General features: G+C 46.1%; 1 protein-coding gene across 1 annotated transcript in view; it reads left to right on the top strand.

The window, feature by feature from the left end:
• Positions 1-12,001, top strand: part of znf385c (zinc finger protein 385C) — a 122,703-nt gene that overhangs the window by 92,160 nt on the left and 18,542 nt on the right. Inside the window, exons 3-5 of the mRNA XM_079746277.1 lie at positions 5,438-5,580; positions 8,526-8,579; positions 10,582-10,692. Of these exons, the coding sequence (XP_079602403.1) occupies positions 5,438-5,580; positions 8,526-8,579; positions 10,582-10,692 (308 nt within the window). The remainder of the gene's footprint in view (positions 1-5,437; positions 5,581-8,525; positions 8,580-10,581; positions 10,693-12,001) is intronic.

The raw sequence follows: 12,001 nt of genomic DNA, 5'->3' as shown, positions 1-12,001 counted from the left end.
TGCTAATGAGATCAAAAGACGGACGTGGGAGGACCGCCTCACGCCGCAAATGGTGACGCTGCATGCTGCCGCCTTGGAGCAGCTGTGAAGGGACTGCAGAACACCCCCTCCAAAACATGGCTGAAACCAACCACATTATGCCAGCCAGCAGGGCTCTCAACCGATCCCCAAAACAGATTTGGTTGTCATCTGTCTTGTGGATTGACTGAACACGTTATACATATTTTTTTTAATCGGTCTATTAGTCTCTTGAGTGGCAACATGCGGATGGAAGACATCGGTTACATACAACGACAAGCAAGCAATGAACTCTGTTGAGTGGGTCTCTATTTTTCTATTTAGTCCGGGGTTTGGTATTTACACTGATATATTGAGGGCAGGATATAAGCTTAAGAAATGGATAAATAAATACATTCATAATTTAAAAGATTTATTTTTATTTTACCTGACAAGTAAAATGTTAATGTGGTCATGTTTTGCCATGTAGACAGCAAACTCACATTAGCAGCAGGAAGATGCTGATCTATTTTAGAGTCTTAGATTGGAGCGCCCATGTCAGCTGTCCTATTTACCTTTGCTTGCCATTTTTGAGCTATTAGATATTTTCCGCTTGCTCTGCAATACATCCATCAACCCAGCATTTGCTCCTTTTTTTGACAAACAATAGATTGGCTACACGTTTAAAATGTAAAGCCCTTGTTAGGGTCCTCACGTAAAAAAGCTGATGCCAATACATACTCTCCACACACACGCACACGCAGACATGACACATGCACGCACACACACAAGCAAACACAAGCAATTTCTCTTTGTGCTGCTTCAAGGCATTCAAATAAAATCCCTCAAGGGTCCTCTTGCCAAACGCATGCTATCTTACAAAGGAAGACGGATAGTCAACATTGTTCGTTCTCTGATTATGATTTTACCTGTGAGATTTTGGATGGACCAGGTAGGAACAAACAAAACCTTAGCAGGGGTTTTTTACACTTGAGCCCCAGGAATGAACAGTTAGCGCAGGAGCGACGGGGTGCAACAACAACATTGTGTTGTAGACATGAACGTCGCTGGCAAGTGAAAGGGCGGAAACCCTCAGGACCCAAGTCAACCCCCCCAGAAGCCAGCCATGCTCTGCCAACCACTCCTGGAAATTGCACAGGACCAGAAATAGACCAGGCTGCTTTCTCTTCCTCCTCCACATCAACAACCTCGTCTCTGCCTTTTCTTCTCTTCTTCTGCTTCAGAGGGTATTTCTGTGTTCTTTTTTTTTTGTTTGCTAGAATCAAGGCTGAACAATGGAGGAAGCGGCTTGGGTGGGGGGATTGTGTGTGTGTGTGTGTGGGGGGGTGGGGGAGGGGGCGCGGTGGTCTATAATTTAAAAGTGAACGAGGTAATTTGTCACAAACAGTATAAGAGGGGACCGGGAGCGCTGACAAGGGGAATTACAGTAAGTCTTAAGCAGCGGCTGCTTCGCCCGCAAGACAAAAAAGAGGCAAAGTAAGAGGAGGGAGGCAGTATTTGTTTAGGCCAACTGAAATCTGCCTTTCAGTTGAGTGAACGTTAAAAATAAATACAAAAAGAGTAATGTGGCTTATGTCTATCGAACACAAACATGTGTACGACACACATGTGCACAACGCACACGCACATGTACACACACACACACACACACACACACGCGCGTACACAAGAACACACATGGCTGAGTCTATGGGATGTGACCGGGTGGTTGTGTAACCGGCATCAGTGAGTCATGATGGTGAGGAAATGTTGTGTTTGCTGGAGGTGGAAAGGAGCCCGAGGACACACCGTCGTACACGGCCGTCTCTGTTGGCAAAGTCGTCTGGGAGACAGGAAGAGGAGGAGGAGGAGGAGGAGGAGGAGGAGGTGGAGGGAGGGGAATGGCGGCCATTTTGTTTTCAGGCCTTTCACCTCAGCTTCCATTGGTTGTCTGGACCTTGAGGTTCCAAGTGACGCATGAAGGAATCTGAGGCAGACACGTCTAGTTTGGTTTGAGGAAATAACCACAAAAAGACTGTCGGTACATATGCAGACGGACGCACACACACACACACACACACACACACACACACACACACACACAAATACACACAGCTCACTGGGCGGAATATGAGTTTTTCTGATAGAAAGAGGTTATTCATTGCTTCAGGGTGAAATGCGCCATCCGTTCCCCTTGAACTCATATAAACACGCACCCACACACACACACTTCTACACACTGAGAATAAGTTCTACAAACATATACAGTTTGAAAGGGTTATACAGGTTCATATAAGAAAGTCTAGACCTACAACCCCCAGTTTAGTTGTTTTGATGTGCTCCTTATGTGTCAGGCATGTCCATGCGTGTATGATGTGCAAATTTGTGTAGATGTGCTTGTAAGCATTCACTCTATGTCATCTGGGGGCTGTTTGTCTTCACAGTCACGTAGGCAGGTGTGTGTGTATGTATGGGATTGCACACGTGTGTGTGATGGATAGATATCCCGCACACACACACACACGCACACATACATACTATTCTCAGAAGTCCCCAACTCCTCTCTTCTTCCTCCTCCTCCTCATCATCCTCTTCCTCATCCTCCTCCTCCTCTCTTGTGGTTGCTGGTGCGTACATGTGTGTGATATCCGTCTATCACTCACACACACACACAGACACACACACGATTCTCACATCACTCCCCCCCTGCTCCTTCCTCTTCCATCTCCTCATCCATCTCCCCCTCTTCCTCCCCCTCCTCCTCCTCCATCTTGCGGTGGTGTTCAGGGTGTGTTGACTTGGTAGCCTTATCGCCCAGCGAGACAAACAGCCCCAGCAGCAGAGTTAATAAGCTGCCTGGGGAGCCCTGGAAAAGGTGCGTAAGCTCGATCAGCTGATAACTACCCAGGATTCTTCTCCACTCTGCTACACTTCAGCCCGCGTGCTTATAGAGTAGATTCATAACACAATGCATTATGAATGGATTGTAAAACTGTTCATTTGTTGTTCCGTGTGTGTGCATGTGTGTGTATGTAACCGGGGTGTGTGTGTAGGTGTGTGTGCGTGTGTGTGTGTGTGCGTTTGGGTGGAAATGCACAATTCATGCTTATGATACAAAGAAAGTGAGCGAGAGAGAGATTATATGAGGCTGTGAGAAGAAAGAAAGAGAAAGTGACAGAGAGACAAAGACACAGGGCGAGCGGAAATGGGAGAGAGCCATAGCCACAAAGACGGAGAGAGCGGAAATGGGATAGGGCCAGAGAAAGAGAGACAGAGAGACAAATAGAGAGCGACAGAGAGCGATAAAGAGAGAGAGCTGGGTGCTGAATGTATGCGGACCACGTGTGTGCCCAGACTGCGCTGCGTCTCTCTGGGTGTCAGACAGCAGTGGCTGGCCCACGCGGGGTGGAGGCCCAGCAGTGTTTAGCACATGTCTGGAGCCCGGGGCCCCCTCTCTGTCTCTGGCCCCATGGGGCCCCGTGCTACAGCGGAAAACAGACAAACCGGGTGTGATTTGATGCCAGTTTAGCTATATTGAGAAAAGACACCACTGAGCAATGTTGTGTATAACACAGAGCTTATACTAATGGTTAGAATGATTAATTGTTTGTTATTTAGTCACATTGTCAGGTACATTTAATTTAATTTATAAATTGCATGAATTGGGCCAATTTAAATTGAGGTGATCCTTTGTTAACCCCAACATTTACACCAATTTAATTCCATTACTTTACTCCTCCACTCCGTAACCTCTATTATGTTATTATTGAAAAGAATAATTACTACCAAAAAATAGGCAATGCGAACTCGCTGACATTTGAATTTTAAATGCTTCAGTGTGAGCCCTGTATACATGATTATTATATATTTTTTATATATAGATGTTGTATAATATGGCTCCAGCCACTTCACCCTTCTACATCCTTCCCCCCTGTTGCCGGTGTTCCTGGCATGTCTTATGTTCTGTTATCCACCGAACACGCCTTCAGGGGGACCTTCCGTGATCAATACAATTCTATTTCACTTTCCCTCTATTATATACACAGCAAGGGCTGTGACATCTAGTCTGCAGTTGCCTGAGATTTGTAGCCTGATAGCTGGGTGACGATACAGGTAATCAAGTGTTTTATCGTTTCTTGTATAGCCAAAGTGCAAGTTGTCCTCTGCTGCCAGATGCATGCTAGGGGTGTCTGACGTCAACGCCTAAATTCTTACACATGTACAGTTTGTGTTTCTGCGGGTGGGGGTTTATGTGTGTGCATGTGTGTGTGCATTAAGACGTTTTTTGTTGTTAAGACAATCTCTATGTCAAGGGTAACATTGGGGTGGTCATGGTGACCCGGAGATGACACTGATGATTGATCCTGGTAAAGGGAGGGGAGGGGGTGTACTATGGACCACCTCGGCCCCTCTGACACTCAGCCAGGCAGAAAATTAGAAATCTTTTCATCCCCCTGGTCCATTTGAAATCCGATATCTCACATCTTCCTTTCACACAGCCACTCGTCTCTCAGCCAATAAATCTAAAATTAAATGATGTGTGTGGGTGCCTGTGAATGTATGTGTGCCATTGTGAGTGTGTGTGTGTGTGTGTCTGTGTGTGTGTGTCGGGGGGGGGTTGTGCATTGTGAAGGATTATCTTTGTGGTAGGGTTGATGGGGTGCTCAGCGGGGTCACCAGTGAGTCTGGTTATGCACACACACACACACACACACACACACACACACACACACACACACACACACACACACACACACACACACACACACACACACACACACACACACACACACACACACACACACACACACACACTCACAGCACCTTATTTTATTATTATTCCTGGGAATTGGCTCACCCTCAGCAGACACACACACATAGACACACCTACACACCCTGACAGGTGCACGAAACGAGTTATTTCTAGACAGATAGTGTTTATAGGCTTTCTTTTTACAGTGATATAGATTGATCAGAGTTAAGCTCCGCCCGCTCCACCCCCTGCTCACTGAGCCACTCCGCACCTGCTCTGTCTGACCTCTGCCCCGTCATTCCCACCCCCATTAGAACCTCCACCCTGACCACCTCTACCATATAGCACCGCCGACGCTGGCACGACTCTCCGCACTGACTCCAGGACAACATCCACCCCCCCATCACTCCACCTCCCCACAAGCATCCACACCACCTTTCCCTCCACCTCTTGGAACATCGTCAACACCTTCACTAGCGACCCTACGACTTTCGCGGATCCTCAAATGTTATCTTCGGATTTTGAGTGCCTGTCTATTCCCAAACCGACCGCAACCAGTTTTCCTTAGTGACCATGTGAAACCAATCGTTACCATGTTTAAACCCGCAACTGGATGATGACCATGACCTTGTTACTCTGTGCATGTAAACGTACCGAAGCTTAATCCCTGTCATCTCCCACTCCCAGGTACCACGGCCCAGGCCAGCCCTCTCCTGGCCTCCCTGCCCGTCCCGGGGCGGGCCCTGCAGCCACAGCTGGACCTTAAGCACTTCCTGCCGTTCAGGCTCAACGGCTCCTCGCCCCTCAGCCTCTTCCCCAACTTCAACACAGTGAGTCAGTCCGACCGCCTAGCCCTGAGGGGTGGCCCCAATCTCAAAACGAACCAGAAATGGGAACGTATATTAAGATATGCATCATAAATCGAAATCGTCTTGTTTTTAAAATGTTTGAAACCTGATCCACTAAAAAACACTCATCATTAAGTTTATTATTAAACTGTAGCTGTCCTGTAAGGTGTATTTTGTAGAAATGGATGTTGAGTTTGTCTTTAGTTTTTTTCATCCTGAATCACTTCTATGCCATATTCTCCCCATATGTATGATCGTTATATCTGGTTACTGAGGTCAGGCTCCAAGCACAGCCAGTCTCTGCTCTCTGATCTTCCAAGCCGCCATTTGAATATCATACTTTCTTCTCTTTTTGTTGAATAAACTGCATGGTTTCAGCAAAAAAGCTACCTGGCTCCTTTGCTTAGCGTCCGGAATGAAAAGATTTCCTTTGATCCTTTACTTACTCACACAGCAGAACTCCTCCATTGTTGGAGTGTGTGTATGCCTTGTGTGTTTGTGTGTGTGTGTGTGTGTGTGTGTGAGAGAGATAGAGAATGAGAGGGCGAGCCTGTTTGATTCTTTGATCATTCTTACACAGTGTGTGTGTATGTCTGTGTGTTCTTCAATGCGTGTGTATGTGTGAGTGTGCATGCTTCAATGTGTGTGTGTATATATGCGTGTGTTAGTTTGTGCATGTGTTGTGTGTGTGTGTTTGTGGGTGTGTTTGTGTACACCATCGTGTGTGTTCGTGAGTGCCATAGTGTCATGGTGTGTTTGGCTTCACACTCGCTCTCTGTAAAGCTATCTCAAGTCCTTCTTTCTGTAAATGAAACATAAGCCATCACACTCCAGCCAGAAAACACATAACACCTTTGAAACAGAGAGTAAGGGAGAGAGTGAGACAGCGAGACAGAGAGAGAGGAGCTCAAGAGAGAGCAAAAGAGAGCGGAATAGAGAAACAGAGAGAAAGAGAGAGAGATCTCAGTACCTAAACCTAAACTATATATATATATATATATATATATATATATATATATATATATATATATATATATAACTAGACACAATAAAAACAGACAAGTCAATGAATGAAGGTAATGTCTGTTTGTGTCTGTGTTTGTGTAGGCTGGTGGGTGTGTTTACATGCATCTGCGTGTGTGCGTGTGCAAGAGAGAGACAAAGGGAGAGAGAGAGTGAGGAAAGGGAAAGCAGTAGTTGATTCCACAGTATTGCCTGTCATGGGTTTCCTAACGACCATGAAAAAGCACATTCAGAGGGCATTATTTTAACCAGTCTCTAGCTCAATGTTCGTGGTCAGTCTGTCCGTCCGAAGGGACAGATATTGAGATCGTCCCAGAAAATGGGGTCCTTTGCTTTCAAACATTTTCGAAGATTTGCCTTTCATGTCGGCAGGGACTTCTGTGTGTGCACCCCCCAACATCCATGACGTCCATAACCACAACAAGTGTACAACAGATTCTTGGTCTACAAGGAGATGAATAATCAGAATTCCAGCAGTGGTATTCTCACCGGGTGCTTGACTCAGTTGCTACACTGATGTTTCTTCTCTGAGACTAGCAGCTGGTGTTGTTGCTTTGTTCGCACAGAAACCGTGTATAACCATTATTTGATCATGTCAAAAAGTCTTCTTCAAGGCAGTGGTGGAGAGCTAAAAAGAGAGTAACCTCATCTTCTTTGCCTGGCATGGGGGCACATTTGAGATGGCCCAAGCAGGCTACCGTACCATAGAATCAAGCAAGAATCTATATTTTATGAAAATGATCACAAATGGTCAAAAATGGTCTCACGATTAGTATTGCCTTTGAATTTATTATTATAGGGCAAGGCCTTAAATAACATAATTAGTTCTGTTGTATTTAAAAGAACATAGATAATATTTAAATTCCCCCTTTGACCACGGCAACTAGGGGGTTCATTGAGCCCCCCAGAAAAACCGCAAACTGTGCCTATGTCCATAACTGGTGGTCGTGCATTACTGTTTGTCAGGCTGCTGCTTGCTATCGTGGAAGCATGGAAATGAAAGAATGATCAATATTGCCACAGATTGTGTGGGAGTTTGTTAGCCTCCTACACAAACCCATGGTCTATGCATTAATCGCACACTCCATCGTTCGATAGTCGGCCCCAGGTACTCCTTTCTCAATAAGGCTGCTGTTGCCCTTGACGTGTGCATGTTGAGGAGATGAATGCACCTGTCTCACACAGCTAAATAGCTTCCAGTCTCCCTGTTGTCCTTTTATACATACATAGCTCAATGCTCTCTCACTCTCACTCTGCCATCGCTCACTCTCTCTAGGTATATGCTTGGATTTCTCTCTCTCTCTCTCTCTCTCTCTCTCTCTCTCTCTCTCTCTCTCTCTCTCTCTCTCTCTCTCTCTCTCTCTGTCTTCTCCCACTTTATATTTCACCCTCTCTGTCTCCATCACTCCCCCTCGGTCCCTCTCCCACTCTCTGGCCATCCCTCACTCAGGCTCTCTTTAATTTTCTCTCCATCTTCTCCTCTTTTGATCTGTCTCCATCTCTCCATTCCGTCTTTTTTGTACGCTCTCATTACACTTTGTACATTTACATTGCCTGAGCACAAAAAGAAAAAAAAGATATACAAATAAGATTTAACACATTTTATATATATCTTTGTATAAACATTTTTCTTTAATTTCAACACAAAAAAGCTAGTGGTCGGGATGGAGTAACTTAATCAATCTTTCATTTTTATATTTCACTGCCAATTATCTCCCTCTTAACCCTCTCTCTCTCTTTCCCTCACCCCGCCCTCTTCCTCTCTCTCTCCTCTCTCTCTCTCTCTCTCTCTCTCTCTCTCTCTCTCTCTCTCTCTCTCTCTCTCTCTCTCTCTCTCTCTCTCTCTCTCTCTCTCTCTCTCTCTCTCTCTCTCCCTCCCTCCCTCCCCTGTAACCCCATCCCAGGCCTGGCTGCCTGGCTCTGGACAGGCTGTGTGCGCAGCAGGACGGCTGCTTCAGGTATATAAGCGGTGAAGAGGGCCAGACAATGGCCGCCTTTATAGCAGCCCTGTTGAGGATGGCTGCGGTCTGACAATGGGCACATTCTTCAGCTCCCTGAAAAAAAAAGAAACACCCAGTTGTGTGCGGCATAGCCTCCTATGGTGGACTGAGTATTGGAGGAGGGAGAGTGAGGGAGAGAGAGGGGGAGAGAGAGAGAGAGAGACAGCCAGGCTTGTGTGAAAAGGAAAAGGTCAGCGTCTGCTTCCAGGTTAGCGTTGAGTCTAGCGGTGTAGAATCCAAAGGCCCTAGAGCCCAGGTCTCACCTCCAGGGTGGCGCCTTTGGGTGTCAGGTGTGTTTACGTTCCCCGTCGTCCCAGCTGGCCTAGCACAATCCCAAACAAACCCAGACCTCAGGCGTGTCGCTCGACGCCACTGGATGTGTGCTAGTTGTGGAGAGGGCTGGGGTGTGTTGAGTGGGTGGCGTGTGGCATCACTTGAGGTTTGGAGGGGAAGGATCCGGCTCCATTATTGTCTCAGGAACACTGAAGCGCCTGGCAAACCTCAGGACAGCCAAGCCCTCCATGTTGGGACAGCCCGGGCGCCGGCACCTGCTCTGGATCGGGTTACGTGCCTAGTGTGGCCGCCCGACCCCCTGAGCGCTCGCCCAGGAGAACAGCTCTTTGGAGAAGGGCCGAGGGGGAGGGTTGGGAGGCTGTGGGAGGGGAGGAGATGCTGCATAGGCCCTTTGCCAGCTCCTCAACGGGACGTCCTCCAAAACGATGACGTGATACCGCCGGAGCGGCGCCTTGCGCTGATCCAAGCTGTCGTTAAGGAATGCGATGAGGGCGGTGTGACGGCCACGACGCCTTGGTCTCATTGCACGTTGTTCCCGTTCTCCTTCTTCTGTTTGTAACCACACTACCAGAGACCCCAATCTCTTTGGTCTTCTATAGCAGGGAACACTTTCAACGATTTTTTCAAATTTAGAAAACGTGTGAAACCACACACCTAACGATAGATTAATTGAACTGCTTTGGTCACATCACACACTAACCGATTCCCGGTATTAAAAAAACAGGAATCTACAGAAGACCACCACACTTTTGCTTTTGCCGCTATGGCTTCTGTTATGATGTCTCTGAATTGTTTGCATTGCGTTAAGTCAGCGTAGCTCCCAATTTGCTATCGTCTTTCCCATGTGGCAATCCAATTTGCTGCATACACTGCTGTCATCGGGCTCCCTCCACACGACAGGATATCAGATCATTAATACGAACATGTTGAATATTTGTGGTTTCGATAAGGTAAGGCCCTCTTAACATACCCCACACCACAGGATGATCAGGCCAAATACATTTGTAGAACCATCAAGAGAGTCGAAAGGGGTAATCGGGCACAAAATCAGTCTAATTATCCTTTAGTGTGTACCCAGCATAAGACAGACAACTTGCTAAACGTTCAAGCAACATTTGTACCGTAATGTCTGCCCTCAGTCGACCGCCATAACCAGCTCCCTCTCTGCGCGGTGTATGAATAATTAGCATACAATCCCGCTTACTGGAATCACAATGGGACTGCGGTAATAGGAATTGCGGTCATAAGTCTGTAGGGGGGCTGTTTAACAGTGGAGCTACAGGAGATTGTGTGTACATGCTGGAGTTATGGATGCGCTTGGCTCTTCCAACAGGAGCTGGTATGGTGCTCATAGGGGAAGAAGACAGCGGTTTGTTTTATTCACCGCTTCTTCACTCCCCGGTGGTTTCCATGTGTTGCCATTCTGGAATCAAATCAGAGAAACCGAACCGAATTCACTTCTACCATTAAATTAGTTTGCCACGATTGCCACTCAAAAGGGAACTTAAAGGGACACACACACGCACAGGCATGGATTGTTTGTGCATGTTTGGAATGTGTGTTTCCCCAAATAGTTGTTGTAGCTAGGTGCAGATGTGTGAATGCCAAAAGTGACAAAACGTGTGTATGTGTGTGTGTGTGTTTGTGTTTGTGTGTTGTGTTTCAGATGGACCCTGTGCAGAAGGCTGTGATCAACCATACATTTGGTGTCCCCCAGCCTCTCAAGAAAAAGCAAATTATCTCCTGCAACATCTGCCACTTGCGTTTCAACTCCACGGTAAGAAACAGTCGGACTATGTTACCCTTGTTCCCATTTCTCAATGTGTTTATTTGTGTGTGTGCACACGTGAATCATGCATGACAGTATTCCTAGAGGGAAACGTTATAATGTTATTTACAACAGATACAGGAACTTGCAGGGGGAGAATTCTTAAGACCCTTGTGATTTTTATGTATCTTTTTCCATTATTATTCAGAATTGCTTCCATCTGCAATTACCGCTGCTGTTATCTTTCCCACTGACTCGCTGTGTGAGTATGTGTGTGCGTGTCTCTGTGTGTATAGATGTGTGTTTTGTGAGAGTGAGAGTTTTAAGAGTTTTTGGATGTGTATGTGTGTGCTTGTGTGTACGTCCGTGTGTGTGCGATTTTGTGTGTGTCCGTAGGTATGTTTTTGCTTGTGTGTTTGTTTGTGTACTTCTTGTGTGTGTGTTTGTGTGTGTGTTTGTGTGTGTGTGTGTGTGTGTGTGTGTGTGTGTGTTCATTTTTGTGTAAGAGCCCCAAGGTATTTCCTTCCTACCAAATTTACCCCCAGAAAATGTTAATTTTGCTTTTATTTTGTGCGCTTGTGTGCGTGCATTTCTGTGTGTGTGTGTGTTGCTGTGAGGGATTAGACAGCGGGGAGTAGGCCGTTTATCAGTAAAGAGCAGAAACAATCAGCTTCCCCAGCAGGAAGCTGCATTCTCAGCTCCATGCTGTGGTCCCACATCACTTCCACCTCTAGTACATTCACACATACATAGACTCGCCCACTATACACTTACATAGACTCGCCCACTATACACTAACATAGACTCACACAATTTACACGTACATACACTTGCACACTTTACACTTACACACACTCACATAATTGACACTTAAATAGACTCGCACACTATCCACTTAAATAGACTCACACACTATACACTTACATAGAGGCACACACTATACACTTAAATAGACTCACACACTTTCATACACTCACACACTTAAAACGTACATACACTCACACGCATATATATAAATATGCATGTACAGTCACACACACACACACAACACACATGCACACACATATACACTCACACACAAGTACACTCACATACACTAATGTATACATATACATGTTCACACACACACACACACACACACACACACACACACACACACACACACACACACACACACACACACACACATACACATACCCAAACACACAAAACACAAAGAAAGACAGACACATGTACGCGCACACGTAACCATAGACAAACACACACTCTCACGAAAACACTGCATACTCGAATGCAGAACTGCAGATACATAAATATA

Source organism: Pollachius pollachius (assembly GCF_949987615.1).
Source record: "Pollachius pollachius genome assembly, chromosome: 11".
NCBI classification, from domain to species: domain Eukaryota; kingdom Metazoa; phylum Chordata; class Actinopteri; order Gadiformes; family Gadidae; genus Pollachius; species Pollachius pollachius.
Note: the sequence above shows the minus strand (reverse complement) of the source record. Positions and strands in the feature narration are given on the sequence as shown.